Below are 19,419 nucleotides of genomic sequence, written 5' to 3' on the forward strand. Positions count from 1 at the left end.
ATAGCACCGGCCGTGAGCACGGTTTACACTGAGTCAAGGACTTTGCAGCTCCCGCTGCTCCTGCAGTGAGGAGCCTGGATGGGGGCGTCATTCCAGCGTACATCACTAAATTCTGTGTGTTCTAATTCTTTTATGGTTACTATTCCCCGGTTTTTTTATCGTTACTATTCGCCAGTTAAACTGTCTTTAACTGAGCCTGTGGATTTCACTGATTTCTCAGTTCTCTCCCCCATCACACTGGGAAGGGAGGGAGTGAAAGGCCGGGTGATGTTTCACTGCCTGTTGGGGTAACCGCACAGGGTCCCCAGCCGTGTCCCCTGGGCAGAATCACCGCGGCTCCTTGTGCCCCCAGCTGCCTGGGAGGGGAAGGGAGCGATGGAAATGCTTCCCTCAGGGCACTCGAGCCGGGCACAGCGGAGCCTGGGGCGTCTCCAGCCCCTCCTGGCAAATTCTCAGGTGCTTCATCACACAAGGGCAGCGCCAGGTGCCAGCACAGGACCGCCCTGGAGCTCATTGCTGACCTTCTCGGGGTGTTCTCAGCTCATTTCCAGCTCCACCCGAAACGTTTGGGGCAGGAAGCATTCATCTCTGAGGCTGGGATCCTGCTCAGGACTGGCTCTTTCTGCTGCTTTAGGTTTGCAGGTAAGAAAACCACAGAAGGAATCTGGGAATTAGAACTTCAGTAATCATGGCAAATTCCTGGAAATCACAGTAAATCACACTGCCTCTGCTGGAAATCCTCCCACGGACAGCCCCCTGCCAGCTGCTGAGAGAAATCCCACAAAGTCAGGCTGGACGCTAAGAAGTTCTTAAATATTTAGTTCAGATTTATTTAAAGTCAAGTCAGTTTGTGGACACTATTTATATTATTAAAAACACTTGGAGGTTTGTACTTCTAGCAAAAATATACATTTCAGTTTGAGGGTTGTTATACTGTCGAGGAAGGAAGAGCAAAAAGTTTCCCAGGTGATGGGCACGAGTCCTGCATTGGTGGGGACACCACCGGGGTTTTGGGAAGGACAAATCCCCCGGGCTCCAACCAGCACACGAATGTCTCCAGTGCCTTCCCCCAGAGGGCTTCAAAGTGCTTTAGAAACGGTAATTCCCAGCACCCCTGCGAGGTAGGGAGGGGAGGGCTGGCCAGGGAAACTGAGGCACGGCAAAAGGAGTGGAGTGTGGCAGCAGGGGGAGGTTTGGGACTGGCCAGCCCTGTGATGGGGAGGGAAAGCCCAGTGCTCTTCCCCTTTGGGTTTTAAAGGAATTATTGCACCAGGGAAATCTGCTACCCTGAAGAGGAGGAAAGTAAAACAAAACTGAGTAATTTGCTCCCACAACCCCTCCTAGGGAATATCAGTATTTTAATAAGGCTGCTCAGGACATGGGGGACTGTGAGCTGCACACAGGGAAGTGCCACTTCTTAAGTGAGACACCATTATCCTGCAAGGGAAACTGAGCCCTTCCCAGGTCCATCCTCCCCCTGCCCAAAGCCCAAGTGACACAAACCCCACACGGGGGGCCTGGGCTGGCCCAGGGAGCACGGTGGTGTTTCACTACAGCTGTGAGAAGTTGTGAGGCAAAAATCACAGAATGATGCTGGCTTCAGGCAGACCCCTAAGCCTGGAGCTGTTCCCACTCTTGGGAACAGTGGCAGAGGAGGAATGGAAGCTTCCCTGACACAGCCACACTCATTGGGGAGCTCCTGACCATTGTGAGCACCCCAATCAGCCCCTCCCTGTTTATAAATCCTTGGCATTTACAGCTGCAAAGCTCTCTGAAACCAATGCACTAACAGATCCTCATGCTCCTGCTCTCAGCAGACAGCATGTGACAATCCAGGTCCCTTTCTAAGGGGAAACTGAGGCAAGACACCAAACTGTGACCAGCTCAAGGCCCCTGATCCTCCACACACCAATTCTGTAACTCATGTCTGTGCAGAACAGCCTGTGGAAGCCATGGATTCTGTGCCACTGCTCTGAAGGTGAATGTTAAGGAGTCCAATCCTTTCCCTCCAACTTCCCCATCCCAGCCTCTCATACTGAGTGCCAAGGGACACGTTCCCTAAGGAATGAGGGTGCCAGGAGCAAAGGCTCCCACACTGCACCTGGGAAAGCAGAGTTCACACAGTCCTGCTGGGAGACAGAACACACTGCAGAGCACAGGGGGGCTGCAGCTGTGGGACAGCCCTACCTGCATTCAAATACTCCAGCTTTTCTTTGAGAAAGAGAGAAACATCCTTTCATCTCACTGTCCCAGACTTCATGGCTCAGGAGCACGTCCTTAGGAGTGCAAATGAACAAGAGAACACAGACACAGCATAAGTGCTGCTGTCAGCCCTGCTGGCCCCTGCACGCCCTTGGCCCTCCTAAGGACCAGAGCTCCCCACCCTGGGGACCTGAGGTGCCACAGTGACCTTCCTGCCTGAGCCATGTAAACCTGGTGGCTGCTTTGCTCCACAGCAGCCAGAGCTGGGCCATAGGAACAGGAACAGCAGCTTTGCAGATTTGTTAGTGTGTGTTAATGGAAGCCCTGGCTGAGCAGGAGGCAGCTGCAAATCCTGACAGAATCTTGCCCTATGTACCGTATGTCAGGGTCACATAGAAAAGAGTTTCCAGTAGGAGAAATGGAAGACACTGGGAAGAGTTTTCTTTGTTTCTGTACAAAGAGTCTAGATGGGAATCCATGGCTTCATTCTCATAAATAACAGGTCCTTAGTACATGTCCTTGTAGATCTCCTGCAGAAGTGGGTGCAGAGATGTCTCTGTCTCTGTCTTCTTGATCTTCTGCACCAGCTGGGCGTGCTCTGTCACCAGCTGTCGCAGGTCAGCCATCTTCTGCAGCAGCTTGGGGAAGAGGTACTGGGCATCCGGGTGGTTGGACTGCAGGTGGAACTCCAGCGCTCTCAGGATGTTGTCTTGGATCTCCTCCACCTGCTTCACGTTCATCAGGCCAGGGCGGTCTGTGGAGAGGAAGCACAGAGCTGCAGGGTCATGGTGCAGCCCTCCAGAGTACACACTGCTCCTGGGGAAAGGGAGCTGGGGACTGTAACCCACCCACTGTGACTTCAACCCCAGCAGCTACAAAAGGGAGAAGTGTGCCCTTGGACAATGTATCCACAGCAGTACATGAGCAGATGCCACTTCTACATTCCTTGATGTTGGTCCAACCTTGACAGGCATCACTGCCACAGAGAAATTTGGTTTTGGAAGCGTTCAGTTCTTCTCTCACTCCCCTGAGACATCCCTGGCTGACCTCAAACTGCAGCTCAGCTCCCCTAGCCCCTCTGAACCACCTCTAAGTAGAGAGAACTCTTCCTGACCCTGGCAGAGCTGAAGGCACCCGCTCACCTCCACAGAGGATGATGGCAGCCACAAACAGAGACAGGTCACTGTCATCCAGCTCCAGCGCGTTGAACTTCACAGCAAACTCAAACTTGGGCTCCATGATCTCATTGAAGGGCTTGCGCAGGCTGCGCAGGAACTCGCGGGTCACGAAGCCGTTGCCGTTGGCCACCAGCAGCCCGTCCTTGTTCATGATGGAGGCCAGCATGGCAAAGATGGCCTCGTGCACCCCGTACTTGAGCAGAGTCACCTGGTCGTTCAGGTAGAGGCCGATGAAGCTGGGGATGCTCTTGGCGAACTCGGTGAGCTCCCGCACCGTCTCCACCGTGGTGCACTGGCAGCGGTAGAAGACGTGCACCCCGATCTCCTTGTAGGGGGGGATGCCATTCACCAGCTGCTTCCACACCAGCCCCTTCTCTGCCTGCCACAAGGTGTCCATGTCATGGATCACAAAAGGCTGCTTGAACAAGAAGCAAGTTAGGAGTCTGCTGTGGGGAGTCAAGGTGCCAGCTCTGCCCAGGACAGTCCCTGTGCTGTGCCCTGCCTCTGGGGCTGACAGTGCCCAGACAATCTGCACCCACCCACCACAGCACAAGTGTGCAGAGCAACAGGATTTTTCCCAGCAAGGGGCAGGACATGCAGAGCCCATCTGGCTGCAGGTGGGAATGGTTCATGTGGAATAGCTATGGCAGCAGGGAGACGTGCAGCATCTCCCAGAGTCCCCTGTGCTGGCCATGGCCAACCCCACCTGCCCTGGGAGGGAACTTACTGGGGTGCTGCTGGCCTTCCCGGTCAGGATACCTCTTGCCTTCTTTTTGGTCATGTTGAAATTCTTCAGGTAGGCGTTGTAGATGTGCTTGGAGAAAGCTTTCAGATCAGCCACCTGTGGGTTCTGGCAGCTGATCTCACTCGCCGTCAGCCCTGCCACCAGCTTCCTCTTCTCTGCCTCTGGCATGCGCCCAAAGCGGATTGCTGGGGGGCAAAACTGGGGGTCAGGACAGCAGAGGGACCCCAGAAGATGCATTCAGAGAGGCAGAAGTTTGTTCTGCCACTGCAGACAGACAGGTCTGCCAGGGAACACCTGCAGCTACATGACACATTGCTTCTCCAGGCTGCAGCTCTTCCAGCACTAACACCTTCATGAACCAGTCACTGCTGCTTCCTCACACCAAACTCCCATCCCATTCCTCTGGGCTCTTGCACCAACTCCCCTTCCCACATAAACACCTTTGATTGTCTGTGTGTGAGATTCTTACTCCTGAAGTCTGTAAGTCCCAGCACAGAACCATTTGTGTGTCCAGCTCCCTCTGGGCCAGTCTGTAAGAGACAGCCATGTGCCAGGAGCTGTACTGCATGGTGGGAATGAACATGGCCCTTCTCATACAGAAAAAGGGGAAAAGGAGTCAAATGCTTGAAGCACAGGGTTGAATGATCCCCTAGCAAGAAGAGCCACAGGCTAAAGCACAGCAGGCCAGGCACCTTTCACAGGAGGGCAGCTGGCCCTGTCACCATCTGGCCAGGCCTGTGGGCAGCAGTGACACTCACCATTGTGTGACATGCCCAGCGAGAGGCATTTCTGGAAGCGGCAGTACTGGCACTTATTTCGGTTCTTCTTCTGAATCTTGCAGCTCCTCTCACACTTCTCGTACTCCAGCTTCATGCGGATCGTCCGGCGGAAGAAACCCTGCAGGAGGGAGCAGGGGGACATGGAGCAGCAGGGCCTGTGTTTTGGGACCAGGCTGGTTTGTTGTCCCCAGGAGCTTCAGGGTGGCTCAGAGAGTGAGGAGGGGGAGTCCTGGGTCTCTCTGATGCAAGCAGAGTCTCTATCCCAAGGAGAGGTCATGTGGTGGCAGAAAGGGGCTGCAAAGCAGCCTGGTGCTGTGACTGTGCCAGCAGCCCACAGAGAGGGAGGGAAGAACAAACCATGGGACAACCCCAGCCTGCAGGAATGTCTGGCAGGACCTGGGCTGCAAACACAACCCTGCTGGATCTGCTGCAGGGGGAAGAATTCCAGAGGAATATCCAAGCTGCAGCCAGTGATGCCAGGGAGATAAATACACAGCTCACTGCTGATCTGCAGCACAGAAACTATTTTTAACAGCAAACTCAGAGTCCCAGTGGGGACAAATGGATTTGCCTTACACAGCAATGCATGACAAGGCAAGGTTTAGGCCATACAGGTCTCAGTCCCCTTCCCAGGGCAGCATCTTCTGCCTGCCTATACTCGCCCCATTCTAGACAGGTTTTTACAATCAATCCCAAATCCCTGTTTTGCTGCAGATCTGCTTGTGTGAGGAGGCAGCCCAGTTTCTGGGCTCTGACCCCAGGTGCCCTGGGACTCACCTTGCAGCCCTCGCAGGCGTGCACGCCGTAGTGGAAGCCCGAGGCTTTGTCCCCGCAGACCCTGCACTCCACGTTCAGCGCTCCCAGCGCCGCCTCCTCGCAGCCCAGCTGCAGCTGGTCCGACAGCGAGGGAGAGGAGCTCTGGGACAGGTCTGCAAACACACACAGGGACACGTCCTTCCATGTCACAGCCCAGCTCCTGGTGTGGTCAGCTCCTCCAGCTGTGGGGCTGAGGAGGGATTTCTAGCCCTGTCCTGCCTGACTCTGGTGTCGCATCTGGAATCTGGCACTGGCTGCAGGCAAATGCCATGAACAGAGCCAAGAATGCCCCAGCAGCTCAGACTCCACATCAATGCTCCTTTCTTCCCTCTGGCATTCATGTCCTGGCAATGAAACCCCAACCAGCAGATTTTATAATCCCTGCTTGGCTGGCTGCTGGCACAGGACATTCCAGCTGTAACATCAAGGACTCTGGAGGAGCCTCTTCAGCACCCACGAACCTTCTCTCCCACCTCCTACAATCACTTGGCTCTGAGGACCTCAAGAAGTGTACATGGAAGCACCCTGAGAGGCCCCTTGCTCTGAAGCACATTACCTGCCTGTCTTTTTAATTTCCACTCCAAAACCCATTGCCAACGGCTGTGCAGCAACCTCAGAGGAAGAAATAAGCCTGTCTATGACTTGGAGCATTATTTCACAAAGGGTAGAGATTAAAACCAGCTGAACTCCATTCAGGGACAGATCCTCTGCTCTTGCAGCTGCCTGGGGCTGTGGGTACCTGGATGCTTCACAGGATGAGCTCCTGTGGCTCCACTCACCTGTGTAGCTGCTTGAAGGCAGCGAGCTGTCTGGTCCTCCAGTTGGGTCTGAAGCTCCACTTGCCACCATCACTGCCTCTTCCTCTTCCTCTTCCTTGACCTCAGGTACTTCCTCCTGTAGTTGTTCCATAATTGATCACCCCTCAGTGCCAAGACTGCAATCCCTGTCATAGCTCTGGCATCATCCGCGTCTATCCAAGATGGACCCCACCAGGCTGTTCCTGCTAGCCTGCAGGACATGGAGAGAGGCCACTGAGTGTCTGCAGGGAGCAGCTCAGCAGCAGGGCAGTGTCACCAACCACACCAGTGCACTCTGTGCTTGCTCCTCAGCCAGTGAGACATGCAGAGCAGGACCCATTTATAGATCCCTTTGCACTCTGGAACAAACATTCTGTAGCACTCTAGGAAGAAAAAACTCAGAATTGTTTTTAAAGCCCAGCAGACCACAAACCAGCCCAGATGCCACCCAGAGGTCCCCAGCTTACAAGTCCCATAGCAGAAATGCTGCCCAGACAATGTCCCCCAGAGCTGCCAGTGACCTGGGATGTGATGATAACAGCCAGGGCCAGGGTCTGATAAAGCTAACACCTCCAGAAGGATCCAAGTAGGGCTGGCTTCACCCTCTGTCCCTGTCCAGCTATGGCAGAGCCTGGACTGGGAGCAGCAGCTGATCAGGGAATGCTGTGCCCATGGGTGGAAGATACTGGGGGAGCAGGGCTCAGTGCAGCAGCAGGCAGTGGCTAGAAGTCCCTGGCCCGTGCAAGCCATCTGCAAGACTGATGGCTTCCTGTTGGCCCTGCACTCCCACTCCTTCCCATCAGAGTGCTGCCAGTTCCAGCCTTTGTGTTTGTTTTCACTTGGCTCCTCTGCCAAGAGCAGGGCTGAACGTGTCGCTGCTGCTCTGCGCAGCTGCCGGGCCGTGCTCAGCCACGGGGCCCAGCAGTGCAATCCCAACAGCCACACAATCCAACCAGTGTCTTTATCCTGGGTTTCCTGTGGGAGGAATGGCCCCATCCTCCCCCTCCCACTTCCGCTCCTTGTTTGCCTTACTCCATCCCAAAGAGCCCAGAGAAAGCTCCAGCCCTCTGAAGGATGCAGCACTGGTACCATGGCTATGGCAGAGCCATTCCCCCCTCCCTCCCAACCACGCTGGATCTTGATTCCTAAACTGACTCTTCCTTGAAGTACCCATCAGGAAAGCCACTGAAATCCAGGTTCAACCAAGAAAGCCTCAATTTGCAAACCCAGATTAAACTAATGCAGGATCTTGCAGGAATCTCATGTAAGGGCAACCCCAAGCTCTGGCATGGTCTGTGCCCCATGCCAAAGCCCACAGCAAAGGTCAGGGCTGGCTGAGGGAGGGCAGCAGTGATCCAGGACTCCCTGGATTTGTCTGCCCTCCTGCAGCAGACCCTCACACCTGGCACTTCAAACTTGAGCTGCAGCCAGCTCCTGGGATTGTTGGAAAAACATCAATGTCAGAGCTCTCTGAAAAATCAAAGAAGCAGCTCAGGGAGAGAACAAAACCTGCAGGTGGGAGGGCAAACACAAACACGTCACAAAGCCAGGACACAAGTCACCCCTGGAGCTGCTGCTGCACCAGAGCCTGAGTTTCCTGTGGCTGAGGGGCTCTATTTTATCCCTCCACACTGGGAATGCAGACTGCAGGACAGTGGCTTAGTTTCCAGCTGAGGTACATTAGTGGCAACAGTGAGCACACTGCCCTGTGCTCCTTGGCAGCAGGAGCAGGCAGAGGGGTGCTCCCTTCCCGTGCCTCCACACCAGCACTGAGGGACCATTGAAGGGCTGTGTTATCCTTGGCCTCTGCTCACACATCCCACACACTGGGCCATGGCAGACAGGCAGGAAAACCTATTCATTGAGATGGAGGGTAATGAACTTCACTATTTTCAGGGTTATATATAAATGATTGCACAAACATCAGGGAAACACTTTTTTTGCCTGGAAGAGCAGTTAGTGGGGGAAGCTTGTGGTAGGAGAAGCTTGTCTACAGTGGAAAATCCATCCTGCAGCAGCTTAATGAGCAGCTCATTGGATTCCCTTTGTCCCCAGCATCCAGCACGAGCCCTTTCCTTTAAACCCACTGCAGACAGAGCTCTCTGCTTTGCTCTAGATGTCTCATAGGACATGCTGGAATAATATGGGCATATCCCTAATATAATGTCCTCTGTCTGCTGGGTCTACTAAGGGCCATGTGCTTCCAGGGCAGCAGTGAGTTTCTGGCATGCAGTTTGCTCCCCAAAACCCAAAAAAGCAACTCTAAAACTGTGCTTGGAGTAATTCTTGGATGGGTGTAAGGAGGGGGAAAGGATGAGACAGACAGACAGCTCCACAGGCCTCCAGCTAAGGCTGCTCATGTGCACACAGACATTACAGAAAGGATATGGTGTGAATCCCAGCCTTTGAGAGTGGCTGGAGAGGCAGAGAAAGGCTTTTACCAGAATGTATTGTTTGTACACCTCCTTGCAGGTCAAGAGTTCAGGGGCCTGGGCAGAGGGGAGCTGTGGGAGCCCTTCACACACCTGCCTCTCCCTTAGCCCTTCCCATTTTCTAAACAACTGGGATAGAGGGAGAGGACTGGAAAAAAGGATTGATCTCACACAGGAGGCTGCAGTCCCTGCCCCTGGCAGATGAAAGGCCAAGGCAGCTGCTGCCTGGGTAAAGGGCTGGGGATGGTTGTGGCTGAGAGAGCCCCTGGCTGGAGAGGGACCTCAGCCCTCATCCCTGTGCCAGCTACAGCACTGAGGCAGCAGGCAGAGACTGTGGAGATTCCCCAAGGATCCACGTGCTCCCCTCTGCTCCCCTGCAAGAAGAGGTTTGTGCAAACTCTATCTAAGCACAAGGAGGGACCTGCCCTGCCAGCATTGGAATCTTTGTGGGACAACACTGGGGATAATAAATGACAGCCAAAGGGCCCATCTCCATCCCAGGACCTCTCCAGCTGTTTGGTGCCTCCACATCCAGTGGCCAAGTTGCCAGAGCAGGAGAAGGGATAACTTGGGTCTCCTCTTGGCTGAGTCCTGTGCCAGAGCACAGCACACAAGCTTCAAGGTGCAGGAAGAAGGGTAGAGATTTCTGCCTGCTGTAGACATCCACACCTTTTTTCCATTCAGCAGCTGTCACAGGACACTGATGGAAACAAGGATGGAGACTGAATTTCTCCCTAAGCATATCCAGAGAATCCAGCAAAGCTGTTTCCCCTCCTCTTCCCACAGGATGGGAATGAGCAAAAGGGCAAGCATCTCATGACTTGCTGTGCCCTTGCCTTGATGCCTGTTCCAAGGAGCTTTGTAACTGGCTGAGCCAGCAATTTCCTCTGCAGCCAGTGCAGGGAGGGTTTGTTTGCTGGCTCTGGGCTTGGGCTGATGCCTGCTGGCTGCAAACAGCTTGGGCAACAGGTTTGTCTTTCCTAGAAGCTGGCATCTACGCCAAGCTAAACCATCAGTGAGAACAGGGAGAGAGACGTGGCACAACCAGGAGAGGAAAAAACCAGGAATAAAAGTTAAAAGGAGATACATCTTCAGTGTGGGTTCCCTGCAATAAGGTAGCATTTCTCCAGAGCTGACCAAGATCCAAGCCTCCAGTTCATCAACAACAGCTTGTGCCCCTGTGGCCTGGCAGCTCCCCTGGCACACAATCCTGCTGATTAGCATGTAGACCCTGGAGCCAAGCTCAGAGTTTCCAGGCAAAGCAAAGCCCCAAAGAAAGGTCCAAACCTCCAAGAGTCAAGTCACAGAGCTGATCCCCTCAAAGCAGTTGTTCAATACAACTGCACTATAAAAGAGGTCATAAGGAATAGCAAAAGGAAACCAATACACAATGGGAGCACTCCCTGCTTGTGTTTATTCCCCTGGACAAGAATGTACACCAAATTCACAGCCAAAAGAAACAGAAGAGCTGAGATGAGAATTCAGCCCTCCAAAGGGCAGCACTGTGATGTGCAGCACATTTTGAATCCACAATCAAAAACTGACCTGAATCCATAAAGGAGATGTGACTGCTGCTGGTTGACCACCTTTTGCAGACTTCCTCAGGTGCTGTCACTGCTTCCAAGATCTGCAAATCAAGTACCAGTTTCTGTTCCTCCTCCTACATGTCAGCTACTACTAATAAAAGCCAAAGAAGAGCTAAGCAGATGCTGCAATACAGGAAAGGTAACTAAGAGTACAAAACAGGAGAGATGAACACTGAAAACATGTTTATGTTTGCTCCTGGAAGATCAGCACACCCCAAATTAGCCAATGAGGTTTCAGCAGCACTTACTAGCTGAGTGTTTCCACCCTTACTCAAAGTCTTGGCCGCAAGGCAGGCTACACACAAAAATAAACTACTACAGCAAGCAAGGAAGAGCCCTCCCACACAGCACTGACCAGGATGGACATTCTGGGCCAGATTCTTGCCCTTGAAGCATCTGCTTAGATGCTGTGCCATGCCCCAGAGTCAAGTCCTGTGATTCTCTCTCCAAGGCTGATGAGTGTGGACCACCTGTGCTGCCCCCAAGAGTGAGGTGGCCTCATTAAGCAGAGGGGTATGCTGCCATGACAATTAGCTGCTGTTAATTACTCAGGGACTTGTGACACAGGGTGCAGGAGATTCCCTCAGCTGCCTTGAGAAGCCCAGCTTGCCAAAATGAATCACACATCTATTGCATGTTTTAACTCACCCACTTCCTGGGTACTGAGGGGGAAAAAAACCCCAGCTCATTAAAAAGGTTACAAAACTTGCCAGATTCTTCTCTTTTTGTACCATGATTGATGCTGTCCCCAAAACCAGGTCACGACATTTTGCTCCAAAAGGAACTTGCTGCTGGCTTTGTTTAGAGTGCAAGAGGTATTGCAGACACAGAAAAACAGCACACTTTGGGCACTTAAATCTCAGCCATGTGCAAAGCAGGGTCTGCCAGGCTGCTCTTCTTCAGAAGTTGCAGTCGTCCCTGGCTCCAGCAGCTGCAAGCATGCATGAGATGTGCTCCAAAATCTTGAGATGGCAGATACAGGAAGGTAGAGGAATCATCCCTCACCAGCTTTTCAGCAGAGGGACTCCCTGCCCTCACCAGGCTCTGAGGCTGATGGAAGGGCAGCAGCAGGGCAGGCAGGGAAGAGCTGTGAAGTTCTTAGCTCTTACTTCAAGTGCTGCTCCATGACCTTCAGTAAATCTGGTCAAGTCCCCTACTTCCACTTCCTTGATAATAAAAACCAAACAACCAAAACCCACCACAAAGAAACAAACCCAGGATTTTTACAGTGCTTCCTTCCTGATCCTTCCCTGGATGGATTAGCTCATGGAGACAGCATGTTTTGCAAGTTCAGAGCAATAGATTGGTGCCAAGTGTCATTGTTTATTCCTGTATTACAGATTTTGACACCTGTTTGCAGTCACACTTGCAGGTCTGGTCAGCTCCCTGCACTGCTTGTGACCACCTTCTCCTGTTGAACATTCCTGTACAAGGCATTTCCAGGATGACTTTCAGGAAGCAAACTGGCACATCTCATTCTGCCAACTGCTGACTGGTATTTGTGTTTAGCAGTAACTCAGGACAGCCCAAAGTTCCTATGGCCAGGAGGGGCACGTGGCTCTGACCCATTGGAACAAGGACAGCAGCCAGGAAACAAGCAGGTACTGGAAAGGTGACACCACTGGGCCTCCTCAGTGCTGGAAATGGCACAGAAGTGCTGCTATTTGAGAAGATCATTAAGTCTGGCAAGGAGAGAGGATCATCCCCCCCCAGCCCAGGGCACAGCAGAGGTGGCTGTGAAAGTGTGGCAATGCTTTGGGATCACGCTGCAAACCTGGCACTCACAGGCCAGAGAAGGTGTCTGTGATATATTCCCTTTCCTTTAGCATCCCAAAGGTGAGGAGGTTGGAAGCTCAGAACTCACTGAACCACTGGAAGATGACACTTTCCCAAGTTGCTGAAGTTCTCTTGGCTGTACTCCAAGGCAGTCAGTGTGCTTAGGGACCCCTTGTCCTCCTGAACCTGAGCAGGACACGTGGAAGGATCCAATTTCAGGAACATCAGTAATTATAGAACAGGGCTGCTGAGGGAGGAGCTCACAGAAACAGCAACACCACTTCCCAAGGCAAATAGTGAGCACAGGGTGTTACAGACTCAGCAGCACTGAAATGGAACTCCAGGAAAGTGGCGAGTGGAACAAGCTGTGGCTGTGAACAGAAGCACTGCTGGTGGACAGTGAGGCCACGTCTGGCAGTGCTGCACACAGCAGCACCCAGCTTAGATTTCCCCAAAGTCTCAGGGTCACTGGGACACTTTGGAAGGGACAATCAGCTCCCCAGAAAAGCAGTAGTGGGTCAATGAGTCACTTAGAATCATACACACACATGGAACCAAACATTCAACAGGCCCCTAGGTTTTATTGCTACGTTGCCAGTGCTCCCAGATGCAGAAAAATACCCACAAAACCAATAGCAAGCCTCCTTTTCTTTGCAGCAACAGATTTTAAATCCCATGGACTAACCAGGGGAAAAAAAAAAAAATCCATCAGCCTGTAAGTTCTGTTATGCTTACACTTGGACTCCCAGAAAAGTGCTGCTTGGTTTTGTAGACTTTACTAAAATATCCTGGGCAGCAGCCATGCTGCTGTGATCCCAGGATGCAGCTGACAGAGAGGAATTGTGCCCAGGCAGAAGCTGCAATGATTCAGCAGGGCCAGGAACATGCGCAGCGAGAGGGATGGAGCACATTGCTGTGTCTGCTGCAGCTCCCCTTCAGCCACAGAGCAGGGAAACAGAGGGCTCCCAGTCTGACTGCACACATCCCCACAAGAAAACCTCCAGAGAACACCAGAATCACTTTTCCACACAAACTAGTACAACACCCTCTCAGGGGACTACATGGGAATGCTGTTTCCTTACTATTTTTGGCCACATTCACACAGCAATAGCTGCCTGGACAACAGAGACTCCCCTGCTTTTTCAGCAGGGAAAGGAGCAGCAACTGTGTCAGTGTGATCCTGCCAAGACTCAGTGTGCTCTGACCATTTGGATTTCTGCCTCATCCCCCAGAAAACAAAACTTTGCTTGAGCAAAGCATTCACACCTTTCATAACATCCTCGTGCCCTTGGCACCATTTGGGGGTACAGGGTGAGCCACAGAGCTCACAGTCAGCCAACAGCTACTGCTTCCTGACACAGCCAGCTGCTGGCAGCTCAGCAGGCTCCTCAAGTTCATGCTCACCAGCAACCCTTTCCCAGACATCCCCATGTCCCTGAGTTCCACAACACAAGTTCTACCCCAGAATATTTTCAGAGATCTGGGCTCTGACCATCAGCCCTCACGGGGTTAACAGATTTCAAGAGCCAACATCTCTAGCAGAATCTGTATAAACAACTTTAAGGTGAAAAGCTGATTTGGGCATTTTCAGAAGTATCCCAGATTGCATTATGATGAAATCAAGAGTTCCACTGAAAAACACTTGTAACAAGTCAGGCAGGATAGGGAATGGAGCTTAGGTTCCCATCAACAAGATGACTACACAAAGCATTGCTTATTTTGAAGCCATCTCACACAACCCCTGCCAGGAAAGGCCTGACAAAGCCTGTCCTAATGAGATAGGCATGTGTTTCACAGTTAAGTCTGTCTTAACAGCCCATCAAAGAAATGCTTCCCTATCAGCTCATCTGCCCTTTCAAATCACCAAAACCATTCCCTGTCTCCAACCCACATATCTGTTAAGGGTTGAACATGCATGTTCTGGTTTTTGATATTTCAAGTTCCAGTTCCCAGGACAAATCAGGAAATGCAGCATGATGGTAAGAGCTTAAGATAACACAGAGGTTACCAGGCTGTGCCTATGTTCCAGCCCCAGAGATGGGTTCTGGCCTGATCAGCACCATAACAAAGACTTGTGTTTCTGGCTTGTGCTTTCATCCTGCCACTTCCTCCTCCATGGTCAGGATCCCCCTGCAAACCACAGATTCCCTAAAACTCAAAACTTCGAGCAGAGCCCTGTCTGTGAGGTCCCCAGGAAAAACCCCAACATACAAATGCATTTCAGAGCCCTCTGCAAAGACAAATAGACCTGACCAAAACGATCCCAGATGTTCACAAGCTCTTGGCTAAGCCGTGGAGAACACAGACATTTTCCAGACACTATGACTGAAACAGTGAATATTAAAGCATTTCAAGAAGTCATAATGAAACTAAGATACATCCTGAGTCAGTTCTGCTCTGAACCCTTCCTGCAATTAAGCAGGGCTCCAGTGAACGTCATCCCAAAACATATATTTTGGGGAAGATGCATTTCACAACCTCCTTGACCAAAAGGATTCATACTGGCAGCAATCATTCCACTCTAAACCTCTGCTTTGGGAAAGTAATTTCCCAGGCATTCTGCCAAGGCAAGCACATTTCAGAGTAGTAACAAAAAAAATAAAACTATTTCTACAGAAAGATCTTACTTGTCCTCACTATGGAAATCACTTCTGCTTGTCCAGACGTTCCCAGAGTCTCCAAAATTACTGCAGCAGTGCATCTCTGAACAGAGACACTTCTGGAAAAAGCAGAGATTACTCTGCAGCACCTGATGAGAAGCAGCAACACAGCCCAATGAATCTGTGGTTATCAGTTTGTTCCTGCTCTAAGCAAAAGAGCCGGTACAAACCACAAAAACCCTGACACCTAAAATGTCATTGTCAGGGCAAGCCAGGCTGGGCTCTGACAGCAAATAACCTTTCAGGCATAAGCACTGTAACATCATCTCACCCAATTAAAACATCATTTGTATGTCAGGTTCTGTTGTTCAGAGGAGCCCAAGAGTCTCTTTTTGTGCCAATCCTTCAGTCTCCAAGAACATTTGCAGATTTCCAGTCCATAATTCAATAGCCACAGACAAAATATTCCCCAAAGGGCAACAAGATGTACTGTACAAAATTACATATTTTTCAAAAGGCATCACGCAAGAAAGACAGAATCCATCAACACCCAAAAGCAATACTGTACAACAATGCTCTTCTGATCAGCAAAGCCTCACAGGGCTCATTATAAAACCCTCTCCACACACTGTGAAGATCCCTGGAAGTCTGTGTCTTGAATACCAGAACAGAGATGGTGTAACCATTGCACCAATCTGACACAGAACCCACAACAGCTCAACACCTCAGACTTGTGTTGAGGCAAACACACACCCACAGCCACAGCCACACGCAGACAGCCTCAGCACTGCTGATTCTAGGAATCATTTCAGAGGTCTGCAGGCAGGACAGTGCCCACCATGGCCCTGCTGACCTCCTCCAAACCCCTGTCCTGCCTCTGCCATGACTGGCTCAGCTTTGTCTGACACTGACAGACAGCACAGCACCACTGCCGGGTTGGGTGTGGGATTGTTGGGTGATTGGTTACTCACACACAGCCCTGGATCTCATGTGCCTTCCCTCATCTACAAGAGCTAATTTCAGTCATAAACATGGGTGAAACAATTAAATGTTATGCCACTATGCTTTGACAGCAAGAGCTAGCTAAGGAGAACAGGATTAGACCATGGTCCTCACCGTGTATTCCTAAAGTAATCCATAAAACCATATTCAGAAACCGAACAAAAATAAAGTACGGAGTTTAAATTTAAAATGAAATTTAAGAAAGTTTAAGCTCGTGGACAAAGGGAAATTTGCTGGAAGCAAACTGCTCTTCCCTACCCCAAGTTTGTAGAAACAGTGCTGAGTGCCTGTGCTGGTGAGCCGTGTTCAAGAGGAAGGGTTACCTCTGCGGAGCAGCTGTCCCCGTCTGCCTGCCGCCGAAAGGCACCGCTCAGCCACCATGTCAGCACAGACAGCCAGGACCTGGAGCAATCTGCAGGAGGACACAGAGCAAGTTTCCAGGGCTGTGCTGAAGGCCAGATATTTATGCTGCTGGGAGCACTGGGCTGGGTCCAGCAGCAGCTCTGAAATTTAAACACACACTCCCTCTTTCGCACGCTGAAACCCTGGGCCAGGCTGACTCCAGGGGGCCACTGCCACAGGCAGCATCTGTCTCAGAACCAGGAGGAGCAAACCCTGGGGTGTCCCAGCAGAGACAGCCCCATCCCCTCACCATGGATGTCACCTTTGCCTTAAGTCACCTGCTGCCTGAGGCTGATGATCCTGAGCCCTTCTGACAAGGCACAGAGTTGATGCTAGAAAAAGTCTATGGTGGCCACAATGCTGCTTGTTTACCCAGCTTGCTTAATCCACCTTTAAGAGGCTGCCAGAAAGTTCCTGCAACTTTAATGAACTTCCTCTTGGGTGGCTGAAACTTAAGGATTCAACAGAGTTCATTCACTCTTCTTGGTTTTCCTGATAACTTTTCCTTGTATGAATTTCAGGCTCAAAAGAGAAGGAAGAGACTAATGCCAGAAAAAAATGGCTTATGAGGCTTTGAACTAGAGGACTTAGAGAAAATATGTCCTATTTTTAGACAGTTATGCAGACTAACTGGACTAAAACATTAAACAAAGATGTTGTGAACACGATGCTATTTGCACCCACATACCCTCCTTGACATTACCCAGGCTTAGCTGCTCCTCCCACTCTGACAGAAAAGCCCCGTTTTGTATTGCTGCCCTTGACATGAGACAACTTGTGAGGCAGCAACAAACCAGCAACAAACCAGCAACAAACCAGCATCACCTGCCTCTACCAGGCCAGGCAGCTCAGCAGCAACCTGTGAGTGCTGCTCTGAGAGTGAACCCCCAGCACAGCACATCCAGGTCTGACATGGCAGTGGCAGCTGCAGCTGCCCAGCAGAGGTGAAAAAAACACCACAAACCTCCTGCTTCAAAAGCTGAGGATCTCAGTGGCCTGAGTGTGGAGGGTGTTCCCTACAGGATCAAGGCACATCCAGAGGAGGGCAAAAGTATGAGATCCAAAAATACGACCTCAGTTCCTTGCACTGCAGCATCAATCATATCAGGATTTCCCAATCAGTGATGTCAAAGTCACATCCTCTTGTAGGCAGTGATTGTTTAGAGGTGGTGGGTGAGGACAGCCTGGAGCTCTGCCAAGTGTGGATCCAGCACCAGCCTCTATCTCAGTGGGGCCACAAAACTGCCCTCAGGAGTTTCACTTTCACAGCAGAGCAGGTTTCTCATCCCTTCTCCCCCGGTATGGAAGAGTTTTTCTAAACAATCCTGACAAAGTTTCTCTTTAATCTCTCCGACAAAGAACAACACTAAAGTCATTCCAGCCCCACTGGCACATCAGGAGGTGGCTTTCCCCACCTCCACCAGCAATAAAGCTCATCCAGATTCAGTAACACAGCATTAGCCTTGACATTGTCAACGAGGGCTGAATCACATGCAGGGAGTGCACAAATCACACCCAGAGTTCTCTCTCATTGCAGACCAGAGTGCTCTGCTGCCAGAGATCTGAGAACTAAATGCCTGGCTCACCTTGTCCCACTCACAGCTAAATGCCAGGACATGCCCATCACACCACACACAAGGCAACACTTGCACCAGCTCAGCAGGGCATGGAGGGAACCTGCCAGCACATCCCACCTGGATGCTTCCTCTGCTGTCCCTGGCTGACACATGGCAAGTCATCAGGAAAACTCCCACCTCAGCCTGGAGCATGTTTGTACAGAAGAGGATACTCTGCTGAAGGCAACAAGGGATTTGCATGGAGAGGGCAGGAGAGTAGAGCAGAAACCAGAAGCAGGACATGGGCTGCCTCAACACACAGGTCACTGTTTTAGAGACTAACACTGCAACCAGCCCTGGGACTCTGATTCATGGGGCAGCCACTGCTCAGACCCCTCTGCAGCACCCTGACGGGCATTGTCCGGACCCTACAGCATATCTGATTCCTTCCCACAAGCGTGTCCTTCGTCTGGGATCCCAGGGAAGGAGGGAGTGGGATGGGCAGATATGAGGGATGGGAAAGGACTCTCAGATCCTTCCTCCTGGAGCAGCCCCTCACCGGATGCTCTGCTCAAGGTCCATCCTGACCCTCTTGCTTTTCCTCCTTCCAACCCCACACTCCTTCAGTGCCCGGCACAATAATTCCTCCTTCCTCTGCACAGAAGACAGGCACACTGTCCCCCGAAACATCCTCCTGCGTGGGCCATGTCCCGTCCTCAGTCTCCCCTGATTTCCCAAGAGCAACTACAGCCTGATGCCCCTCACGCCCCAGCTCTTCACACGCACGTCCCCTTTGCACCAAACCCTGCCCCTCACACCCCCTGTCACACCCCCAGCCCCTCACAGCCCCTCTCCCTCGCACTCCCCGTCCCTCGCATGCCCTGCCCCTCACGTCCCCCCTCACGGCCCCGGCCCCGCTCACCTCGCGCGCGGCCCCGCTCGCGCCGCCGCCCCCCCCGCGCCCCCGTCACCCCCGGCCCCGCGCGTCACCGCGCACGCCCTGACGCCACCGCACCCCGCGCGCGCGCGCTCGGCCAATCGCCGCCACCGCCGGGGGGCCTCGCGCCCGCGTCACCACGGCAACGGCCCCGCCCCCCTCTTTCCCCGCGCCGTGCCGCCCCCTGCCGGGAGCCGCCCGCACTGCGCCCCGCGGCGGGAGCGGGGCCTCATGGGAAATGTAGGCGCTGCCTTTGGCATTTTGGGGGCGGGGCGTCGTGAGGGCGGCCCAAAATGGCGGCGGCGCCGGGGCAGCGCGCTTGGCTCCGAGCCCAGGGTGCCCGAGCAGTGGCAGTGACCCTCTTCGCCCTCAGCAATTCGCACCGTGGCCCCCTCACGCCTCAGAGCAGAGCTGGGAAGCGCTCACTCTGCCTAGAAAACCCGTGCGGTGTGGCGGGATCCTCTGTCCAAGTGGATGGCGCGGAGCAGGCAGGGACCCCACAAGGGGAGGGCTCGGGGCCACCCCGCCGTGTCCCAGCGCAGAGGGGAGGGAGCAGCGGCGGAGGTCTGAGCCGCGGCCCCTGCGCTGGCCCTGCCCCGCCATGCGTCAGT

The 19,419-nt window shown here is 52.5% G+C and overlaps 1 protein-coding gene across 7 annotated transcripts; it reads right to left on the minus strand.

Annotated features, from left to right (window-relative positions):
- Window positions 1-805: 805 nt before the first annotated feature.
- PPARD (peroxisome proliferator activated receptor delta) lies at window positions 806-19,330 on the minus strand. 7 transcript variants are annotated; one of them, XM_079327393.1, is made up of 8 exons: window positions 19,192-19,330; window positions 16,237-16,325; window positions 6,500-6,728; window positions 5,682-5,833; window positions 4,884-5,022; window positions 4,108-4,310; window positions 3,345-3,798; window positions 806-2,956 (listed from the first exon to the last, which is right to left on the minus strand). In XM_079327393.1, the coding sequence occupies exons 3-8, from the start codon at window positions 6,627-6,629 to the stop codon at window positions 2,709-2,711; spliced, it is 1,326 nt and encodes a 441-aa protein (XP_079183519.1). In that variant the 5' UTR covers window positions 6,630-6,728; window positions 16,237-16,325; window positions 19,192-19,330; the 3' UTR covers window positions 806-2,708. The 7 variants fall into 7 exon arrangements, with proteins under 7 accessions (XP_079183519.1, XP_079183521.1, XP_079183516.1 ...); XM_079327395.1 differs by lacking the exon at window positions 19,192-19,330 and adding an exon at window positions 18,794-18,878 and having other exon boundaries at window positions 3,345-3,795; XM_079327390.1 differs by lacking the exon at window positions 19,192-19,330 and adding an exon at window positions 18,794-18,878.
- Window positions 19,331-19,419: the final 89 nt, after the last annotated feature.

This window comes from Erithacus rubecula (genome assembly GCF_903797595.1).
Source record: "Erithacus rubecula genome assembly, chromosome: 26".
Classification (NCBI taxonomy): Eukaryota; Metazoa; Chordata; class Aves; order Passeriformes; family Muscicapidae; genus Erithacus; species Erithacus rubecula.

What these genes read in the sequence shown, in the direction of transcription:
- PPARD (XM_079327393.1), bottom strand. Translation starts at nt 6,629, where the DNA reads ATGGAACAACTACAGGAGGAAGTACCTGAGGTCAAGGAAGAGGAAGAG. An exon ending in GCTGGGCATGTCACACAATG is followed by an intron (nt 4,311 to 4,883) that starts GTGAGTGTCACT and finishes TTTGCCCCCCAG; the next exon opens with CAATCCGCTTTGGGCGCATG. An exon ending in TGCCATCATCCTCTGTGGAG is followed by an intron (nt 2,957 to 3,344) that starts GTGAGCGGGTGC and finishes TCCTCTCCACAG; the next exon opens with ACCGCCCTGGCCTGATGAAC.